Source organism: Dromaius novaehollandiae, chromosome 19 (assembly GCF_036370855.1).
Source record: "Dromaius novaehollandiae isolate bDroNov1 chromosome 19, bDroNov1.hap1, whole genome shotgun sequence".
Classification (NCBI taxonomy): Eukaryota; Metazoa; Chordata; class Aves; order Casuariiformes; family Dromaiidae; genus Dromaius; species Dromaius novaehollandiae.
Window position 1 is genome coordinate 9,622,959 of NC_088116.1, and position 22,682 is coordinate 9,645,640.

Sequence of the window (22,682 nt, forward strand, 5' to 3'; positions counted from 1 at the left end):
TGGCTACTCTACAGGAGATCTGTGGACATGCTTACTCTGGAGTAGCATTTTTTCCAGTTCAGCTGGCTAGATTAAAAAAGGCCACCAGGCTAAAATCTCATTACCTGTTGGGTCTCAAATCCACTGCTGTCTGACTTAAAAGCAGGGTAGCACAGCAAAGTGGATCATTGCGATGCGACGCTGCAGTCTAGGCTTTTTGTCCCTGTCTGACCTGTACAGCCTTACCCCAAATATGGCCCTTTGTGTGCTTGCTAGTGAGCGCGTAGCACCTCTGCCAGAGCAGAGGGGGAGATGAACTGCAGTTCAAGGAAGCAAAGCATATACTGTAGCAAAATTGTGCAAATTATTCCACTGCTGTTGTAGGACTTCAGGGATGGAGCAGAGGCGTCTCTCTTGGTAGCTCCTGCAGCATGTTGGGTTTCATGAAAGCCGCCTCCCCTCTGGCCCAGGACACTTTCCAGGGAGTGTCACCAGGAGAGCTTGTTCGTTTTTCAGGACTTGCTTCCTATGAGAGCAAAATTAAGTTTTCAGTGAGTGTTTCTTATAATGATTTATCAGATACTGCTTCTTAAGAGCTGTCCCACCCCGCCGCTGGTACTGCATTTGAAAGCTCAGCCTGGAAGTTTGTCTTCAGCCTGAATTCTTTCTCCATCATATGATCACGGCCCCATGATGGCACTAAGCTGGTGGTAATGAGGATTAGTGGCTGGGGAAGCACTGCTGGGAGTGCTTCTATCACAAGTGACTTACTGTAGTATTCTAGTGCACAGTCGTGTTCATATATATATTATATATTTATAATATATACAAGTGTATGTGTGATACATCATCTCTGTTTCACCCATCTCAGCCTTTAGGCAGCATCCTCCATCACCTGATGGAGATAGCGGGTGACACGTGAAACACATTCATGTTTTGATTCATGAGCAAGTGCCAGCTGCTTGCCTGCTGCTCTGGAGCCCAAACAGGATCACTCCTCCTCTAAAGGCTTTCCCCCACGGTCATGCTTGCACATGACCCAGATTGTGATGGTTTAAATGGACCTTGCCCTTGCGGTCTAACATCTCATGTACGCATGTCAGGGTAATAGTCTCTAGGAAAAGAGACCCCAGCCCCTCACCCTTATTCTCTCTTCTCTGAAGCAATAATTTTTAACTTCAGGAATTCTCTGGTCCTGGCTGAGCTGAGTCATTAAAAGCCTTTTTCATAGTGCATGGAAAACCCAAATCTTTGATATGGCTGGCAGCTGCAAAAAAAGGGGAGCATTAAGCACCTGGAGATCAATGCATATAGGATTTATCTACTCATTGCAATGAGCTAACAAGCTTTCCCCTTCTGCTGATTCAGCAACAGACAAGATTTAAATCTGCCCTAAAAGCTAAATGACTTCTCATATATAAAATGCTCTTTGCCAAGGGTTCACAGCTTGTTCTATTTTTTATTTTTCCAGAATTGCTGTGCACCTGTCATTTCCTGTGACTTTGGTTAGAAATGTAGGTTCTGGGTATTTCTAAAAAGTGGATGCTTAAAGCAAGTGAAAGAATCCCATTAAAGAAAATCCAGTATCACCATACTGGACATGGAAAAAATACCACTCGTGGTCTGACTGTGAGGATCTTGCGGGAATTCACATGAGCTCCATTCACACTAAAGCTCTTAGAAATAGTTTTCAAAGGTGTCAGCTTGGGTTCAGCATGGTCAGGAATACATATCTGAATGCCACACAAGATGAGCACAGTTTGATTCTGTTTGGGCCGCAAGACCATTTTAACTCCATAGTATGTTGCTGCCACAGACAGCTGCGTCTTACTGAATGAAGGAATTTTTAAAGTAACAATGAATGGTTAGAAAATCATTGTCACTGTCTCTGAAGTGTTCCAAAACTCACTCTGAAAACTCAGCATTTCTGCCAAGAAAAAACAAATGAACAACTTCCAGAGCTGATCTTTGTTCATCCTCTGGTATTTCAAGGTATGTCCCATCTGCTCTGTCTCTCCTTGGTGCACTAAAAATCTCCGATAAGGAGCTTTCTTCTCTGAGCTGTCAAGGAGCCTTCAAACTCCCAGTGCAAATACAAAGTCTTGGTGGTGCTCAGCACCTTGCAGACTCAGGTGTCTAATTTCTGCAGCACGGGGGAAGGCGCAAGTCCTTCTTGCTGCTAAGCCATAAGCTTGTTCCAGTGAACAGCAACAGGGGAGAGGGTGATTGGCATCTGTCCCCTAGGAAATCAGAGTGCAGAAGGAAGCTGGTCCTCATGGGAAAGCACGCACAGCTGGCTCATGCCCTGTCTGCATAAGGAATGAGCTACAGTAGTGTAAATCGTCCTCATCCCAGCAGAGCTGCAATTGCAGTTGGGACTGTTCTGCTAAAACAATTTCAGCATAAAGTTTACAGTCTTAAGGCAGTAACGGCAGCGTGTACAGACCAGTGTAACCTCAGGGACTGGCTTGTGTCCTCTCGCCATGGGGCCCAGAGCTCAGGCGTGGGCAGCGCAGCCCTGCAGCCCCATGCTGCGGCCCTATTTCAGGAGAAGATCATCTGGTCTCGTGACTTTTTCCACTTGGGACATACAGTCCGGGAAGGGGGTTGTGCTGCAAGGAGAGATGTGTCTCCTAAGCCAGTTCCCTGTGGACAGGGACACTGCTAAAGGGTGAGCTCCCAAACTGTGGTCTTGTGCTTCAGACCTTATTTCATCATGTAAGTGGGCACCCTCCAGCCCTACCCATTTGGGTACCTGTGCACTATCATGTGAGCCACGTTCCTTGCTTCCACCTTACCCAAGGCACAGGGGGTCTCGTACTGGGACAGAAGAAAGTCAAATCTATTACAAAATTCACGGGCAGACCAGAGACCTGAAGAGAAAGGCAGCCGGTGACATGAAGAAAGTTGACTTTCAAACCTCTCCTGTTAACCAGGGCAAATGTTGTCTGGAAGCAAGTGTTGCTCTAACTCCATTAGGACTGCAAGCAGAAACCTTGACTGAGTCTCTTAATTTACTGCAGCTTTCTAGGACGCACCAGTTACTTAATGCAGTCTGCTAATCCTGGGCAGGAATGAGGGTATAAGCAGATGAGCCTGCCACAAGGGAAGCAGCACAGGAGTCTTTGCAATGGGTAATGCTGGGCAAACTCAGGTACCGTGCACAAATCCAAGATACTGACATTGTCACCCGCCAACTGGTAAATCTGATTGCAATCTCGGGACGCAATTAAGATGAGCAGGGGTTTGGCTTTTTTCCCCATCATCCAAACATGCCAGTGTTAAAAGTGAAATAACTTTTGGAATATAATTGCTCTTCTCCTTCTGCAGCTTTCAGAACTAATATAAAATAATGAGTTTTATTTCCTCTTTTTATAATGTGTTTCTCAAGCCATTTAACACTGCATAAATGTTTGTGCTCCCCCACAGGCCTGTGGAATTACTTACTTTTCCTTTATAAAATCCCTTATTTTTGGTTTCTAGTCTACGTTTGTGTTCATATTTGATTTTGAAAAAATCCAAAGAAACCTTCTGCATGCATCTCTGAATTCGGAGTGGGAGAGCCGCCAAACAATTTGGTGTCACTGTGAGGTTACAAGGAGCAGTCTGTAAAGGAATTGTATTGAAGAACAAAGCCAGGGAGAACCTGGCCTGCATTAAATTGGTAATGAAATCAGATATTTGTGCCTAGATACTGCACTGGAAATATCCATTTATGTAGCAAGATTTGTGCCTGAGAGGCAAAGTCAGAAATTTAGTAAAATCAAGCACTTGCAGAGGAATTGAGATGAGATGTAAGACTCAGCAATGAGCCAAGGTGGGTGAAATGGGATGATTTCAAAGAGGATTTAAACATTGCTACATTGTCTAATTAGGAAATCTGTTTAAGTTAACTGCTTGTGCCGTTCAGGAGGGAGGGTAACACAGGAGCAAGCCATCTTTCCGGTACTTGAACGCACCTGAGCTTTTACTGTATCAATAGCTCGTCCTGTGTTCCAAAAAACACGGCACAGGCTTCCAAAGCAAAGGTGACGAAGTTTCCTTCCTTTCCCGCATCGTCTTCTCGACTGAAACTGAGACGCAGTCGCGGAGAGTTTGGTGTTTTGGATGAGGCCCGCTGGAGCCGTACTGTTCGTACTGCGGAAAGTGGGCTTTCTCTCTGGCTGGACTCCATCCATTTGGCTGCCATCTGCTGCGTGCAAGCTCCAGTACAAAAATGCCATGAGTTAAAGTTTATTTAGAGAAGTCATTCCTCGTGGTCCGAGATCTGTGTTGCACAGTGAGGCAAAAGATGTGAACTTTTAAAAAAAATGAAGATGTCGTCAAGAACTTTTGATTAGACTGCAAAACAACAGCAGGGCCACCTTACTGATTTCCATTTTCAAGGTTTGGGTAAAAGTTTGGAAGTTGTTTACCACTTACCAATTAGCAGCAGCAAAGAAGGAATCCCAAACGTGAGTCAGTGCCGAAGAGCTGGCCCTGACTGTGCCTGTAATCCCCACTTTTTGTTAGTCATGACAGAGAGAAGGTACCAAATATGACACTAGATTGGGTATTGCCAAATCACAGGGAGACAACTCAGAATGCTATCGTTGTGAGGAGTCTGGAAAGGCAAAAAATTGGCAATACAGAGCAGACCATTTGGCAAACAGTATGTCATTCTTGGAACATATGTGTTTAATTATGTCCTGTGTCCTCTTGAGAGGAGGTGCCAAAGTTCCAGTCTTAGCAGGTGGCTTGTAACAGAGTGGAACAAACAACAGGGAACAGTGCCTGCGGAAGTTAACAGCAAAAGCATATATATGAGACCCAGTAAAGCTGCAGAAGAATTAAGAGATGCAGAGTTGGGTGAGGGAGTTATATGAAACCTAGATTAGAAGTTTAGTTGGTTTGGTGGGAAGGATGGTACCTGGGATGGGAAGAAGCACTGCTATTCCTAAAATGTGCACTTGGAGAATATGTTGAGTTAAAAATAACAAAGGTGTGGGATTTAATACCAACAATATTTGTTGATATAAAAGACTGATACAATGCCTTAGAAGGAAAGGTGTGGGGAACGCTGCATTGGAAGTTTTGTTTGCTGGAGAGTCTGTATTTTCAAAGCTCTGGGATGTCATGTCATCCGTAAGATAAAGCGATCAGGAGCACATGCCTAGCTTTTCATCCTCTATTGCTGATTTATCATGTGAATTTGCTGAGTGATTTATTGTTTGGTCCTTTTGGAGGATAATTGTATCCATTCCCAATACTGAAAAGTGTTTTAAAATTTCTAGGTGAAAGACGCTTTGAAATGCAAAGCCTCATTTCTGGTTATTGCACACAGATGGGCTGATCCAATGCCCAATTTTGGCTCATAATAAAGAGTAAGGGAGATGCTGGGAACCGAGGTGTCTGGATACAAGAGGGAATAAATTACCAACTGAGGTCCCCATCTCCTGAGTGCAGTTCTGCTGATTGCCTGAGGGTGCATTCTCTTCACATTCAAGCCTTGTTGCCATATTTTAAATAAGTCCCTCAGATGAATAGCCACCGGTTTTTGCCTTTCAGTCAAAAGACTTTTTTACCAATTGGTTCTCACATGAAACTCATCATCTTTCTGTGACCTGTTGTGCTTAGGCTCTGCTGAGGCATCTGCTCACACATGTTTGCCTTCCAGGTCACCACAGTTGGCTGCAGGGCTGTGAATCAGTGATTTCTCCTGGCTGTGAGGTTTCCTCACTTAACTTAACTCGTGTCTTTAGATTTAAGCCTCGAACGTTGTTTTCTGCTTGTAGTTTGTGTCTAAGGCCACCTGTTTCATTAGCACTAATGTAGCCGTTCGGGGTTGCTGTACAACCTTTGAATATTTCTAGAGCTGATTTCTGTGTGTGGACAGCTGTAGGATTTTATCCTGCAAACTCCCTGCTGTCTTTTGGTATAAACCAGTGTTTCTGTCTCAACGAAAGGTCACAGCCAAAACCAGAGCTGGATAATTAAATACCCCATGTCTTGAGAGTCATCCCCGCTATTGCTACCGCTCTGTTGGATTTGTAGAGAGTAATGTTGTTTGCTGGCCAGTGAATATTAAAATGTGATTGTTTTGCCTACAGAAAGTCATTAAATATTACTGTATTTTAGCAAAAGCTTTTCATAACAGACTAAACACTGCCATTGCACATCACTCCTCTTTTGTGTCAACGCAAGCTTGTGTTCACTTTCATATAATTGCATTATTTTGTTGTTGGAAGATGCAGGTCGCCTTAGCCCGTAAACATGTTCTCTCATCTTTATTACGCCTCTTTTTCATCTAAGTGACTAATTTTTTTGCCCTTCTCTTCTAGATCTCAGACCTGATACGACAAAGCACAAAGGAGTCCCCGCTCTGGGAGTTCCTCAGCTTGGGGTACGCACTCATGCTCTGCCCGTTTGTCGTTGTCCTAGGAGGGATGTTTTTCCTGGCCACAGCCCTCTTCTTCCTAAGTGACCGAGCCAAAGCTGAACAACAGTGAGTAACCTGGCAATCGCAAATGGGGAGGTACAGAAGCCTGTTCTCTCTCCTGAACGTTATGCTTGTACTCTTTTCCCGGGCCTTGGTCCTTCAGGTAAAGGATGTCGGGCTTTGTGTTAAGAACCTCAGCTCAGCGGAGTGCATGGTGCTGCACGAAGTGCAGGGGCTTGGGTCATGCTGGCTGGGCATCCTTTACAGGCTTCTGCTGCGGTGGATCTCAGTTGTTGGCTGTATGTCCCTGAGGGGAGCATGTTATGTGAGATCACAGGCCCCTTTTACCCTCGCGTGGGCATGCCACAGGTCAGGCCTCCTGCGGTGAGAGGTTGCTGCGTGGGGGAGCCTGTGGACTGCTAGGTGAAGAGCAAGAGATACCTTGCAGAGCTTGGTGGTCAGCTTTGGATCCCTTGTCCCGTCTCAGCCACCTGTGCCCCGCTCACTACCTCCAATATACAGAGGCATCAGGCAAGGAGAAAGCTGTGTATGCGGGGATATATACGCTCAAGGGTGGCTGTATTAAAGATAGTCTCTCCCAGTCCCTCATTGCAGCTTGTAAAAAAAAGCTACTGTTTTTCAGTAAAGAAACCGATTCGGACCACCTCACGGTTGGCAACTACAGTAATTCAGAAGACGCTTCCACATGACATACACACTGCTGGGGTTAGTCTTTTTCTCATAATTGTTGAACAATAAGAGTATCTATGTATAATGTCATGCTGAATACGTGGGCAGGTGCCTAGACTGGTGTGGCTGCAAGTTGCCTTTGCCTTGCTCCCACTGGGAGGAGAGACTTTTGTGGCGTGGTTGTGAGAGGCATTTGCACTGGTTCAAGAACAACCGCACAGGCATGCCGTTGTAACACCAGCACTGCGTCAGGCAGCGACGGCAATGTGAACTTTGCGTGACTAGGCTTTGTCTTTATAAATCTCACTGCGCTATATCTGCACACGGGTTTGCATTGGTTTAACAAGAGATGTAGATAGGCTGGCAAAAAACTACAATGAAGAGATGTTACGAGCCCTCGGTAATTCTGCAGCCAAAGAGAGAGAGCGCAGAGTTGACTTTGCTCTACCTTAAAAAGAGAGGCCCCAGCATTGCTAGATACGAGACAGCTAGAAGGAAAATAAGGTGTATGGAAGTGGACATAAGTGTGCAAACTGTTTGGGTGATACTTTCTGGCTCACACAATCATATCAAATGGAGGCAAGAGATTTGGAAACAGTGCCACAGATTGTGCAGTGGCCACGTACGAGCTGTTCCACCTTCCATTTTGTTAACACATACAAATACCAGAGAAAGGAAAGGTTTTCTGCTTCCCGGTGCCCATAGGTATCTGCACTCCACCTCTAATGAGGTGTTTAAACACTGTAGAGAAGATAGGACCTCATCATGTATCTTGTAAGGTGGTTAAGTCCTGCATAGCTGAACTTCAGTGTGGCTTTGGGGACATGGTTCTGTCCTCACGCCATGTAAGGCCTTTAAGCTGCAGTAAGTGCAACTGGAGATCAGATGATAGGAGGAACTTCCTAAGAGGAGGAGGAGGAGGAGGTAAATGCTAGAGCAGATTGTCTGGGGAATCAGCCCTGGTTCCTGAGGGCCCCTGGCTTGATCATGAAGCAGGAGGATGGGAACTGATCTCCGGCTGCCTTCCAGCCAGGTTTCTATAATGGTGCGCGTTGGCAGCAATCACTTGGGGATGGGGCAAGATGAACAGAAGTTTCTAGGTGCTCAGCATGGCTTTTATTGTTGCAAGGAGCCAAAAGCTTCATTTGTGATAGGGTAGTAGTATAACACAGCAGGTGAAATCGCCCTCGTGCCTGGCCGTGAGGTTAGCCTTTGCTGAGGGGCCCACTTGTTTCTGGAACAAGTTCGCTGTGTCTGTCTGCAGTTTACTCAGACGGGAGACTCCTCTTTCGTCCTACTCACAGTTACCATGCTTAGACGTGTCCCTTTGCACCGCCTGTGTTGCCAGCACAGCACGGCAGCAGCTCAGGCTGTGGAGGAGGATTTCGGTTTTCAGGAGTGCCTGATTATGTGCAAAACGTTTACTGTGGGAGGAGAGATCACATCCCACAGCTCTGCTTTCCTGCATAAATGTGTTTACTCCAGCCCGTTGCTATCTAGCCTGAGCAGATTTGGTTGTATTCTGTTCACGCCCAAAGCGTACGAACTCCCCACCATTGCCAGGCCACGTAGCAAAGAAACAAATCCAGGCTTCAGACCTATTGTTATTGCTCCCTTTCAGCATCCTTCCCCTTCCTGGTCTGTCTGGTTTGCATTTGTTTATGAACTTTATATTGTTCAGTTATTGATCCTTCGTGTACTCCTGCAAACCGGCTCAGGTGCAGAGGGAGAGCAGTTGTCATAAATAATGGCCAACAAAGTAATTTCTCCCAAATCACTTTTGCTGCACTGCTTCTGGACGTGCCCACTCCCATGTTAGAAACACTCTGGCCTTCTACGTTCAGGTTCCTGGAAAGCGCAGCTTAATTCAGGTTTGCAGTGGGCCTGTGCTGTCGCTTCGCTCCTCTCTGCCGTTGCTGACAGGTTCAGTGGTCTCCTCGGAAGAATTTACAGGGGAGGATTTGTTATCAGCTGCACGTTTGCCTGGGAGAGAAAAGACAACAGAGCACTTTCCTATTAGCATCTTGAAACTAACTCCATGCTGGACGCCAAATCTGATGTCGAGCTCCTGCCTGTGTGACAGCCCATCTGTGCTTGGCGTTGCGCATCTTTGGCAAGGCTGGCTTTCCGCCTGGCCAGTCCCCGCTCGTATCCTACCTGCTCCTGGCTGCCTCCGGGAGAATTTCTGCTGCAAGACGCCTTGTTTTCCCTCTGCAGTCAGTCGTGCTGCTCAGACAACAGGACTTGGAAATGCACTTTGCCAAAAGAAATCAATTAACCTGCGGGAATCGCAAACGCTGGTGTCACACGCCAGAGATTAAAGCCATTCATCACGAGTAGGGTCAGGGCGCACAGGCCAGATGTCGCAGACCTCTCTAATGAACTAATACGGGAGCGAGGAAGTGTAACGCTGGTCTCTGCAGCCCCGCTCTGCCTATGGAGATAGAGCTTTCCCGGTTTTAATCTCCAGGCTTCTGTGAAAAGCAATTCGGGGTTTTATTGTTAGGATTTTTTTGTTTGTTTGTTCCTTTGTGTAACAGTTTCTGTTTGGGTGTTTGCTTAGAGATAATTTCTTTTTCCAGGCAGTGCAGAGTATCAGGATAGCAACCTCTCTTTCCTGTAAAGCTTCCTCCTGTTTCCACCATGCTTCCTTTCAAAAACAGAATTTACAGGCTTTCAGTGCCTCGTGGTGTCTTGATGCTGCTTTTATCATTGCCACAATTCTGGGCCTATTTTGCAGATTACTTTTTTAGTACAGCAGTTCCACTCAATAAGATGCCCCCTCTCACAAAAAGGCTAATCAGAAAAATTTCTTCATAAAGCAACTCTTCTCTAAAAAGTCCTGGTTCTTTTATAATTACTTTCATACTGCCTCAGAAATTTGTCAGCTTAAAGAGGCTTTTAGTAAATGTAGGACTAGCAGAGCATGACCCAGTAAATCACTCTGTCATATAATCTAATAATTTCTGGTGCAATTTTTAATACAAATTTAATCCCACCCTTCCAAAGTATGAGAGAGAGAATGGTTAGAAAATGGTTTCTGTAAGAGATCCTCTGCACTAGTAATAATAAATATCTCATAGCTCTTTTTGAAAGGACTAGTGTATCAATTTTGTTGGCCTTATTATCGCTCAACTGCAATCCCTGTTGTGATCTCACTGGATTATGCTGTAGATCCTTTTCTGTACTACTGTGGTGGAGGGTTAAAGCAGTGATTTTTTTCTTTCCAAACACGGCTGCACTCCATACTGTGTTTCTCTTATCTGCTTCATGAACATCTGTAAGACCTGACTTCCAGATGGGAGATCCTCTGGAAGACAGTATCTACAAGTGCAGTATCCGGCCATGGTGGAGCCCTGCAGAAAAAGATCAGAAATGTAGCAAGGTCCCTCTCACTCTCTAGCTCCAGCACTGATACCTGAGCAGCCTCGGCAGCTATCGGCCAGGAGGCAACGTTCGGGGGTCAGCAGCACTTCCAGTACTTCACTGGTTGGAAGTAAAAGCTCAGCACTGCTGAGAATTGCATCTGTGACCCGTCTGGGTCCTCCTCCTCACGCATAATTCACAGAACTTGAAAAAACAAAGCTTTGCCCTAGAGATGCAGAAGAACAGCCTACATTAGTACTTACTAGAAGCAATGGCTTCACCAGTAATTAGGAAGAAGGTATCCTTTTTATTATGAAAAGGAATAAAAACATGTCCTTTCCCCAAGCCATGACAACTTTTGGGTGCCAGGGCATATAAATCACTGTCATGTAATTAGTGGGTAATGTGGTTCTGTTCTGGCATGAGTTAGTTAAGCAGCTGGAGCTTTGCTGAGCAATGATACTCGTCTCGTCTCTGCAGCGACACAGACCCGAGGATCGCTGACGCTCTGCAGCAGACGCAGGGTGGTTCTGCAGTCCAGTGTCCTGTCTCCAACAACAACCACTTCCACTTGTTGTTGAGGGAAAACCCACCAAGGTGTTTCCTGGGAAACACCACCACGTGCAGGTGTAGGAAAATCTACCCCTCTTCCTCAAAGAATTTTTTTTTAAGTTAGTATTTCTTATTTAATTGCTGATCTTATACCTGAAAGCATGAGATTTTCTGTTCTTTCCCATGCCCTTCCAGAGGTACTAAAAGATGCCCTGGCTGGATATCCGGGGTTCATAACCGTTCAGTGTCTCTCTGCATTCTGCATGGTATATGCTGGATATTTTTGCCAAAGATACAGCAATGCAGATCAGGCAGCAGGATGCAACTGCAGCATATTTCCCTGGTGCAGACATGAATAGGAATAAATAACTGCACTGATGCAGCTGGTCAGAACGAAAGAGTAGAGGTATTTAACTAGCTAGCACTCAGCACTTCAGAGACCTGCAAGCATAAATGCTTCACCTGTTTATGTACACGACTAGTAAAGAATCAGGCTACTTGCACAGCTCTAATAGGTTTTCCCTCTCTCCTAAAAATTAAAATTAAGCATTTAATAAGAAAAAGATTTTTACTCTAAATATCTTTATCAGGTGTGGAGACTCTAGCTGAGTAGCAGTGGTGATTAACATTTCATTTTAAAAGCAGCTGGTACAAACACTAGACAGAATATTCTTATATTGCAGATTAGATAGTGCAAGACAGAAAGAGCAATTGCTAGTCCATACACCCCTCCTTGCTGTCTTAAACATGGCACATCTGCAAATTACATTACAGGAAAAATGAGAATAATCCATTTTCAGGCTCTGTCTTCTGCTTCACATTGGGCTTATTTTTAGCCTTTTCTAGAACTAGATATAAAATGATCTCCCAGTTCTCCTATTGCAGCAATTTAAAAGTGTCTGACCTTATTTTTGCTTTGCAGATTCTATTATGTGGGGCAGAGAAGGACTTGCCGAGTTGTCAGCCCTCCTTTCTCTGATTTTTTCTGTGGCAGCAGTTAGAGACAGAAAAGACCCATCAGATGACCCCGTGTTGTTGGCAGCACAGGATAGGCTCCCCTCATTAATGGTGGGACAGATATTAAGCTGATATGTTAGACTGATACAACATGTTCCATTCTGGTAGCTTTTATTGCTGAAAAGAATATTTCTTCCATGGAATATTTTAAGAGGAACTTGTGATTTTTTTTTTTCTTCTAAGAAGTTGGGCACTTATTTCTGAGTGATGTTTCAGTGCTGCATTGAAACAGAATTCCAATTTGAGGATTTCAGAGCCAGCTACTGGATTTAATCACACAGCTCCCAAAAAGGGATATTTGAGGAACAGTTACTGATATTGCTGGTATTGCTACTTCTGATACTCAGCTATTTACGGGGAATAACATGATTGCATTGCTTGTTTTTTTTTACTATACCAAAGAAGAACAATAACAAAACCCTTCCTATAGTGATATACTTCACAATGCTTTCTAGCCTAGATAAGATGCCCTTGGCCTTTGAAGGCATGTGAAACTTGGAGCGAAGAGTCCAGATTAGGACATAGAGGATCTGTGATGATGGAGGAAGAGTGTCAAGGAACATGTTTGGGAAATTAGAGGACGGTGTGATACAGATGCATAGACTGCAGATGGAATAAGGTTAGAGTATCAAATGGTTCATGTGAATTTGAAGGGTTGGGAACATAAAGAGAAGAGGTGATGAAAGTGTAGGTAGTTTTATCACTGGTAGAAAAGCCTGCTTGTAAAGCCATTTTTTCCTCCCCTGTTTATTAGCATGTTTGTTACTCCATAAATGCAGCTGGCAGATATAAGAATGTAATGGCGTGGGATTGGCTGCATTTTTAATGCTAATTTGCTTTCCTCAATGGGAGCTGCTGGTTTCACGCAGATGGAAAATACGGTCTCATATCATAAAATTACCGCGTTGTTCTGTCGCTGTAGTTGACCTGTGGATTTCCTGCAGGTTGTGTAGGAAGGTGTCAAAGGTCAGTACGGTTGTTCGCAAGACATGTTGAGCTGAACTGCGGTCCTTACTCAGGCAAAACGCTCATGGCGTTTGAAATATGCTGTTCAAGTTAATTGTTGGCAGCAGGAGGTTTGCTTAAGTACAGGCAGAAGGACTGAGCCAGCTGGTGTTGGCATAGCTCTTGCTAACTGCAAGCTGTGGCAGAGGCTGCAGGCAGAGCTTTGTGGTTCTCCAAGCCATCAATACTGCCCTGTAGAGGTGAATCCCCTGTGCCATGGAGAAAGGAAAACGGTGTCCCCAGACCATTCCTAGCTACTTAAGTGCTGTTCTACAACAAGAAGAGAATTTCTCTGTGTGCCTGAAGTTATAGGAAGGCAAAGCTTGCTTGTCCTAGAAGAGCACCAGATCAGGAACTCCTTGGAGGCCTAGTGCCATCTTGGCTACGGACTCTGCTGTGACCTTCAAGAAGATGGATGCTATCCCTAAAATGCCCACCATCTGTGAAAGAGGATTAAAAGCACTTATCCATAAGGTGTAAAGGGCACTTAAACCATATGCTCACAACAGACTGAATATGATGCATTGTCATTGCAAAGGACAGTTCTTGGCATGCAAAGACTTTCCGCAGAGGAAGATATTTTAAACTCAGGCTAAGAGAGCTTCTTTGCTGAGGGCACGCAGGCACAGATATGAAATCTGATCGGATCCCATGCAGGTGGCTGGAGTAACTGAACAGAAGGCAGCCTTCCAAGCCTGAAACCCTTCCTGACGCAAGGAAATAGAAGAACAAATCATGAAAAATTCAGCATCGCCAGTCCGTTTCCTGAAGCCTGTCACTGCTGCAGAACATGGTATGAAAGCATTCACTTTTACCAGTAGCAGATGACCTGTTCATGTGGAGAATCACATGCTCATGTTCAGGGCAACAGTTTTAGTAAGAGACAAATTCACCCTTAGTATAACAGAAGTCAGTGGACTTGTGCACTCTGAAACTGGACTAGACGTGTTTGGCAAGGCAGATTTTTCACAAGCTGTGATTGTGGACGTGTTAGCGTAATTTAATTGTGGTTGGGGCCTTGGCCCGTGTGGCATCTTTTAGTGAAACAGGGCCAGAACAGTTGCCTTATTGCTTCCATTACTTCTACAAGGAGTCCCAAGTGCCCTGGCTTGGTCATTCCTACAGACGCTGCCAGACCATTACTGCGTGCCAGGCGGGGCCTGCCCAGACTTGTTACAGTGCAGCAAAAGGGAAGGACAGGCCCTGTAGCTGGTAGCTTAGAGGCTGGTGAAAACAGAGCTGTATCATGGGGCAGTTATTTTGGAGGTTAGTAAGTGTGTTTCTAATCAAGTGGCATCAGGAAGTTCTACAGGATTTTTTGTTTTGGAGATTTACTTAGATGAAATCTGGTTTTATATGTCACGTTTTATCTCCTTCCCCATTAAATCATGCCAAGAAAAAAGCAAGACCCTCTACTTCCTCTTTCCTCCATTCAATGGACATGAGAGCATGATGTTACCCACATCTTCCTTAGCCCTAAAACTCCCACCACCTTAATTCTGAGGCCATCCTTATCTGGCGGAATTAGGTATTCAGGGACAGACTCAGGCGCAAAGTTTTGCAGCATTTAGAGACGTGCGGCTTTGGCAGCCTCACGTAGCCTACCACTGCAGAGCAGCAAAGCAGGCTTATCCCTGGGGTTCGTGTCCCTCCAGATCCTTGATACCTAACGAGTGCTGCTAAGTCTCATCTTCAGAACTGTTGTGCTGCAGCTGCCTGGGCTATTGATCGTTTCCTTTATGCCAGTTTTCTCCTCTGTCAAGATCTGCAAAAGAGGAAAAATAGAAAGTGACCTATGTTTCTTCCTCTAGAGGCAAATATGCTCAGCTCCTGGATTAAATCCACAGATGGAAAACCCTCATGGAGTCTGCATAGCTTTGAGGGACTATACCGAAAAAGGAGGAAAAAAATGCATTTGCTGTACATGATCATCATATTCCGTTCGCTAAATCCACTGACGTACAGGAAGAAAAGGGATTTTAAGCCAATTCCGTGCAGCTGTTGGAGCACCTGTCAGCACCAGCACGAAGCTCCCATAGGGCTGTTCCCTGGGAGGGCTGCTGCTCAGTACAGAATGAGTCACCGTTTCTGTCCCCAAAAGGAAGGGGACCTCTGCGCCAGTGGCTGCCAGGAGGGCTGCACACAACTGAGTCCTATTTGAGCCTCATTTGGAGTGGGTTTTGTGTGTGTGCATATATATATAATATATATATGCGTATATATATATATATATTTTTTTTTAACATGAGCCCCAGGCTTTCTCTCTAGCTAGAAATGAATAAGCATAAGCAGCCAGCAGAGCTAAATTAAGCAATGGTTTGCCACTCCAACACACACTACTCCTATGCCCACTTCTTCGTTAACAATTTTTAGCATTGTGCTTAGCGTCATTTTTCTTTAGCAGACTGACCTCAGCTTCATCAAGCAGACCCTGTTCCTGGGAGGCTGGATGAACCTGTCACGATGCATCAGGAAGCTCAGCGTGTGGACTATTTTTAGCTCTGCCAGTCCTGTCCCTGTACCACTCACACGGATCTTTCTAGGTTGATGTATTATTATTGCTCACCTTTCCTGCATCTTCAGTCATCATTTTGAACTGCAGCATACTAGAAATCTTTTGAATCTAAGCACTGAGTTTCAGCAAAGGGGTATGCAGTAATGCATGTTGTTAATCTTGTGTGTCATGTCCCCAAGTTACTGACTTAATGATCAAAATAGCTTGAGTTCAGTTAAAACATGATATGTTCTCTGGAAGGAATCCTTAATTTGGCTCTTCTTACACCCTGCTCAGGAGGTAAACAGTTGTGTTAAGGTTAAATGCTCCGCAGCTCTTTTTTGGAAGGGGATGGAGGCACAGGCGGACAAACCAGTGTGTTCAGCATCCCAGACAAAGTCTGTCATAGAGCAAGGAACCAAATCCAGCTTGTACCAATTGCAGGGGAAAGCTGGAACTACGGTAATGGCTAACACGTTTACATTCTGCATTGCTTGATTAAAAAAATCTATGCAGTAAAGGGTTTGAAACGTACATACTTGAAGTGGGGACTCTGCCCTGCTAGTTTAGCTACTGGTGAAGTGTCTGGCAACGGGGTGGTGCATTGCTGGAACCAGTGTGTTACACAAATGTGGTAGAGAGCCAAGTTGAAGGAGCACTCTGCAGTAGGTAAGACAGCTGGGTTTGGCTTCTGCAGTGACCAGATTAATAATAGAAAGTAGAATATCCATAGACTACTTTGATTTGTTTTGGGGCAGCAGTCTTTCCACGAACGCAGTGCCCATATGCACAGCCTCGTTAGCACTGGGCGTTACTAGATGAGGCTTGGTGCACTTAACAGAGTTTGACTGATACAAAGTGCTCAAGGGAAATATGACAAAACCCGTCAAATGCAACTGTAAATCCCTCTGTGGTGAAATATTGGTGAAACAAAGCACGAGGGTCTGTGTAGAGTGCGAATGAGGTGTGATAACTTATGAGGGATGGTGGTTTGTGTTTTTAACACAGTATTTCCTGATCCTCTGTTACCTGTTTGTATTGCTGGCAGGCCAACCGCAATAAGCTTTAAATCCTCTTGGAGCTCACTGTGTTTATGAGGGTGTTGACAGTATCCAGACAGTGGCGGAAAATATGTGTGGGATGGTCTGTAAACTTGTGTCCATTTCCCTCCTTTATTCTACCAAAATGTTAATGTGTCTTGGCAAGTGGCTTGAGCAAGGATTTACTTAATGCAAGTGATCCCTGCAATAGCAAGGTGCTGGATGAAGTGAGCTGAGCCTGTGAAACACATGCTTTTCCAACTTCGCCCCCCTTCTGAATCACAGCTGGTAAATGAGGAGGTGGTTACTGTGCAGAGGAAAGACTTTGCCTGGGCCTAAGCCCAATTTATGTTCCTCTGCCTTAGAAAACTCCCCTCTCTTCCTTCCAGCTTCAAGTACATTTTGCCCTCTTCTAAGTGCCAGGCAGACCACGGTGACAGTGTTACTTCTACCCCCGCATTTTAACTTACCTGATGGACCTGAGCTTGTGTCCATCTGAAGTTCAAGAAAGCCAAGGTGAAAGGATGCCCCAGCTATGTCATGCTGTAACTGTTCGGTCGGGTACCTGCAGGGATACAGCGATAACAGCCTAAGCAAACCCCTCGTGCAAGTAACTTCCTGCGTTCATTTATCAGTTCATAAAATTCACTGTGGCATCCCCAAGTCATACAGGTGTGGAGCAATATCCTGAGCCTGTATTCTTCTCGCTGAGGTTCAGACAGCAGCGTTAGGTTGTCATGCTCTTGGTGAGTGTCCGTAGGTGGGTTTGCAGAAGGCTGCCCCGGCTGGGCTGCTCATCACCCTGCTACGCGAGGGAAGGGTGTCGTTGCCTCTTAGGCTTTGAGGCAAAAGAGCATAAAAGACCTTTCAATTAGCTGTAGTATTTAAAGGAAATATTTGCTTTTTATAGATTTAAGGCCATAAAAACTCATTAGATTTCAAGGTTGTCTGTCCATGTGAGTATTTCATCACCTAAAATTTTCAGTTTGTGTGTTCGCGAGGCCTTTTGGAAATGTACCTCAGCCTCCCAGTAATCCAGGGAGGAACCACTGGCTGCCACCCAAGCTACGGTGCTTCCAGTGTTCATGGCTCTCACCAGAAACCTCAGTTAGGCCTTGCGTTTCCTATCTTAGCTTTAGCAGCAGGTCTTACCCTTCTTTCTGCTAAGGCCAGTCATCAGACCTGCTCCCCAGAGAAACACTTCCCAAACAGATTTCAAAATTCATCTGTTGATTAAAGAAATGTTTACCCCAAGCAATAGCTGAGAAAATTTAGATAGAGAGGAATCTGCTGAAGGGTACCATTAGTGGCTGTTATGTTGGTATCGCTTCCTAAAGCTCTGCTTCAAATGGACACTTTATAGCATATTGCATGGTACTTCAGAAACACAAAAGTCTCTACAGCGAAATGAAGGCAGGCGAAGGATTCTTAATCACAGGCGGGAGTTGCTGCTGCTAAGTACAGTGATCTAGCTGCCCCTGTAGCCCCAATACTCTGACTGCTGAATGAGCTCTTGCTATTCAAACAGTGAATTATTTGTAGGCTAGATGGACCCCACTGAAGAATTTTATTGTTGGTCATAAAAGTTAAGTGATGTAAAGTACAACAGGCTGGAAAAAATTAGAGCATTATTTCCTAATACGTTTCCTTTACTCTGTTACCAAAGCCGGAGTCCGACTTGTTTAGATAGCAAGAAAATGGGGTCTTTGGAAATCTGCATGATACTGAAATATTTCTGTTTAATTAATGTGTGAAACTTAATGTTAAAGGGCACTGGCAGCATTCTCAAAAGCGCTCTGCACTGGTTTATATAAGCACAGCTTTTCTCTAGGCATCTTGTGCCTGACGGTGCCCAGATACTGGCGTCAGTGCATTCCCTTTCTTGACATGCTGTTACTCACTGGAGTTTTGGATGGAGATGATTAATTCATGGAGCTTGACCGTGTGGATCCTAGATCTCATGGAAAGTCAGGGGGACATACAACCCCCAGTTTTCCAGCTTCACCCTAAATCGCTGGAACAGGTTGGAGCTGCAGGTGGGAAGGGAGATTTGGGGGTTGTTCTTGCTGGCACAGGATGGAGCAGGACATTTGTGGGTTGGATGCAGGCAGCAAAACCTCTTTGAAAAGCTTGGTAAGGCCCAGGTTGTGCTAGGACCTGTAGAGCAGTGCTGGCTCTATTAGCAACTGTGATCTCCAGGATCTATCGGCTTTGGGACCAGCTAGACTGAAAGGGATAGAGCATATGGAAAATCTCTGCAGAGTTTCTAAAACTGAAACGAGAGCATAACTAACCTGTAAAAGGTCCTGGCCACTCATCTGTTACCCTAAATTGGTCTTTTCTTATACAATTCTCTCGTAGGCTGAGGTGCTGTGAAATTATATCCTTTTTACATATCATAAATATTTAATAGCGTTAGAGCATGTAGTTTAATATTAAACAGCCAGAGTTATAAATACTTTAGAATTATGGATGCTGTCACATTACATGGAAATGGTTTGATAGGATCTAGGAGAAATATTTGCGTTTGACAGGGGAGGAAACGGTGGGGTGAGAAGGAGTTGGCCTCATTTTTAACTGCTGGAGGAGTCCACACAAACAACCAAAAAAAGTCTGTGCAGCTTCTGTTCTGGAGAGGCAATTTGGATAAGTTTCCTCCCCCTCAGGAAATTACAGAGTGGTTCCCACCCCGCTCTCTTCAAGGAATGAAAACATTCACAATCTTGAGAAAACACTGCAGACAAAATAGAACAATTTAGGAACCAATGTTTAGTCAGCAGATATCCCCAAGTCGGAAGCGACAACCTATTCAGTGTGGGATTATCATTATTACAAAGGCAAGTGGCACTTAAATGGGGATTTAGATGCTCTTGAGCCATTTTAGCTTAAGTCCATGTATGACACTTCACCAGCTAGGAGAATCTAAACTTTATTGTTAGCATTTTTGCTTAAAAAAAGACAAAAAATCACAGCTGACCGCCTGCCAGCCGTAGGCTGAGCCTCGCTGCAGTCAGGCTGTGTGTAAGCCAGTGAGCCCTGCCAGGCAGCGCATCATAGCGCTTCAGAGGATGACGACTGCCCTGACTGAAATTTGGGAGACTATTTCGGTTCTCTCTTTTGCTCACCAAGTTTCCCATGCGAACCCTGAAAGTCTCTTCTGTCCCTAGGAGGTTCTTAAGTCTTGTGGGGTCTGATTTCCTCAGCAATCTTCTATACACGTTTGAGGATTGGCCGCTCTAGGCCGCCGTTCCCATCTGTAAAAGGGATATAAAGTGAAAGTTGAGAGAAATGTGTTAAAATGCAAAGACCAAATAACTCTGATGACTTGGGATAACATAAGTACTTATGTGGGAGGTAGGTTTTATACCATAGCAGCCTGCACAATAAGTAATATAGGAAGCAAAGTCTTCTGTGTGTTCACGGTTCATCTGTCAGCAATGTAGGTGGATTTTCTGCACTTAGGATAATGTAATGGCAAAACTAACATTTTCTCTATATGTTCTGTAGCTTGTAAAAATTTGGAATGAGTAACTTGTTCAGGAACATTACTTTCAAACAACATTACTGAGCATTCAAACATCTGGGGTTTTAGTATCCTATGATAGCTTCATAAAATATCATAGTTTACTTCCTACTTCTAAAGTTGACTATAGCATTACCAGGTAATATGTTTTATATCTGTGATGTATTCTGATAATTAAAGCACAGCTAAAATGTTCAATAGAGTGTGATGTCCAATGCAGCAGAGTTACCGAGAATGATAACGCTACAAAGAAATTTGGGTCAGCTCCTACACCAGGAATATTTCAGTTTATTTCTCTGAGAGGCAGAAAACGCACAGGAGCTGTGTACATATCTTGGAGCCAAACTTTCTGTGCGGTTGGTGGGAAGTTAAGAGCTGTAGGCTGAACTGGCAGTAGGGCCAATTTCTGATGCAGAAATTTCTGTTTTGTCCTTGGAAGGTGTCCCCTAACCGCTGGTTACTACTAGTCATCCTGGTATATGTGCCTGAATCCAGCTTCATCCCTTTCCAGCGAAAAGGGGATTTGGGGTCAGGTATGAAATCCGGTGAAGATCCACAGACAAGTTTTAGTGAATCAGCATTTTTCCAAAGGAGAACGATGTTTTACTGAGCAGTTCTCACCTGGTAGCACCACAGGCAGGGGCAGTTTCTGCAGTTCTCCCCATAAGCCTGTCCAGGTTTCTTCAGGGATTCAAAAAGGAGCTGTGCTTTGGCATCTAATGGCAAAATGCTGCCTCAGTCCTTTAAGATGCGCAACACCCCAGTTTTTGTTAATTTGCTATTTTAAGTTAGCACAGCCAAAGGGTATAAGAAGACTCCTTTTCTGTGACTCAGGTTTCTTCTTCTCCTGCTGGCTAAGGGCAGTGGTTGGCAGTCCCAGGTCCCAGCTGCTGATGAGGAGGGCTGAACCGTGCCGGGCACATACTGTGATGGAGAGCGGGACCGAGGGATGGACTTTGTAAAACCATTGCCGCCTTTTCCCTGGGTACTCACAGAGCAAACGGGAGCTGTTTGGCATCACTGCCCACCGGCCAGTGTGTCACAGCGAGCAGCTCCTGCCTGGTGGCACCACGGCCTCCCTCCATCACTCGGCAGCAGCTGCCTGGAACCGCAGCAGGTCTTCAAGGGCTGCAAATGGAAGGACAACTACTTTCTTCTTGATTTAAATGTTATCAGTGGTGACTGTTTACATTGCTGCTGTCAGTTAGAAGGACACCGTTCAACAGCCGCCGTACAAACAGTCTTGTTTACTGGCTCAGGGGAATGAGTGCTGGAGGTCTGAACGCCTGTGGGGCCTTCCTGCATCCTTGTCAATTAGTGTCAGCAACGTTACTTGGCATGTTCCAGCCATCGTCAGAAATGCTGTCAAACACCACGGTGAAAGGGTTTCAGCTTTATATTATAGTGCAGGACAGTTATTAATTTCCTGTCTCTTTAGAAACTGTTAAGCAGCAGGAACCTGGATTTAACAGGCTAGTAGGTTTGTAGGAGCCTGTTTCTTGGCTAATTGCAGCTCTCACATGTCACTCTTGTTTTCCCTCCACCAGGGTGAATCAACTCGTGATGCCACCGGCCTCCGTGAAAGTCTGAGACGGTGAGTGACCCAAACCAGCAGCTGCTGTCCCTCCCCGGGGTGGCACTGGGGATGCAGATGTGGCGCTAGGGAAGGAGGTTCTCCTTTCTGCCAGTCCACTTGCTGAAATACCTTCCTTCACTGTGGGGCCATATGCTCTTCCCCATGCCAGTGTTTGCCAGCAAAGGCAGAAACTTGAGGCTCCCATATCTCAGTGCTTTACAGCGAGGGCACTGGCATCCCTATGGGATGGACGGACTGGGCCGGGCACGGTTGTTCAGGCTGCAGGTTGGTGTCACCTTAAGCCAACCCCTTTCTTGGCTGTCAGTGTTGTGGCCCTCTCCTGAGCGAGCATTAGTTTTTGGTAGACTCCTAGCAAATCACTTCTTTTCTTGTCAAGGGAAAGGGCTTAACCTTACGCAGCCATGCTGCTGCACCTTTGCTACCCTGTACCCAAACAGGAATAAATCAAGATGGGTGAAACGAGGGGTCAAGTGTCCTCTGTTGCACTGAGTTTCCTCCAGAAACGTGGTGTTCCCTTCGCTGAGCAGATAAGCCCATGTAACCCCTATCAACCCCTATCGACTTGAACAGCGGTAGTTATGCTTGTCCAAAGCCAGAATTTAGGCTCGGCTTGGAAGTACCTTATATACATAAAACCTGCTGTTGCTTTGCTCTTGGCCCAGCATCTGCTCACTAGCCCATGACCATTCCTAACGTACTCCAGACTGAAACCTTTCTGCTGAAAAATGCTTCGTGCCAGCGCAAGAACTTGTGCGCTGCTGTTGCTAGGATTGTCGCTGCTGCAGCCCTCGATCCGGGGCGACGGATCTCAGGGCTTTGCAGTGAGCCGGAGGGAGAGCCCTTCTCCCGCCACCCCTGCTCCTCCCTTGTGTTCCTGCTATTTTTATCACTAGCCAGCAATCGCAGCACTGCAGCTCAGAGCTGCGGCAATTGATAAACACTTCCTAGCATTTGACTGTAGCCAAAATTAATTAAAGCAAGTTTCTGAAGAGGAGATTTCT

The 22,682-nt window shown here is 45.2% G+C and overlaps 1 protein-coding gene across 4 annotated transcripts in view; it reads left to right on the forward strand.

The window, feature by feature from the left end:
- LOC112987339 (SPNS lysolipid transporter 2, sphingosine-1-phosphate) overlaps positions 1 to 22,682 on the forward strand; it is a 144,740-nt gene that overhangs the window by 115,751 nt on the left and 6,307 nt on the right. For 2 of the 4 annotated variants that reach the window (XR_010392299.1, XR_010392300.1), the window contains 3 exons: positions 6,300 to 6,463; positions 7,041 to 7,123; positions 21,632 to 21,678. Coding sequence is in view for 2 of the 4 variants with exons in the window: in XM_026107199.2 (XP_025962984.1) it covers positions 6,300 to 6,463; positions 21,632 to 21,674 (207 nt within the window). In the remaining 2 variants the exon portion in view is untranslated. The remainder of the gene's footprint in view (positions 1 to 6,299; positions 6,464 to 7,040; positions 7,124 to 21,631; positions 21,679 to 22,682) is intronic. The other 2 variants (XM_026107199.2, XM_064523429.1) reach the window with 2 other exon arrangements.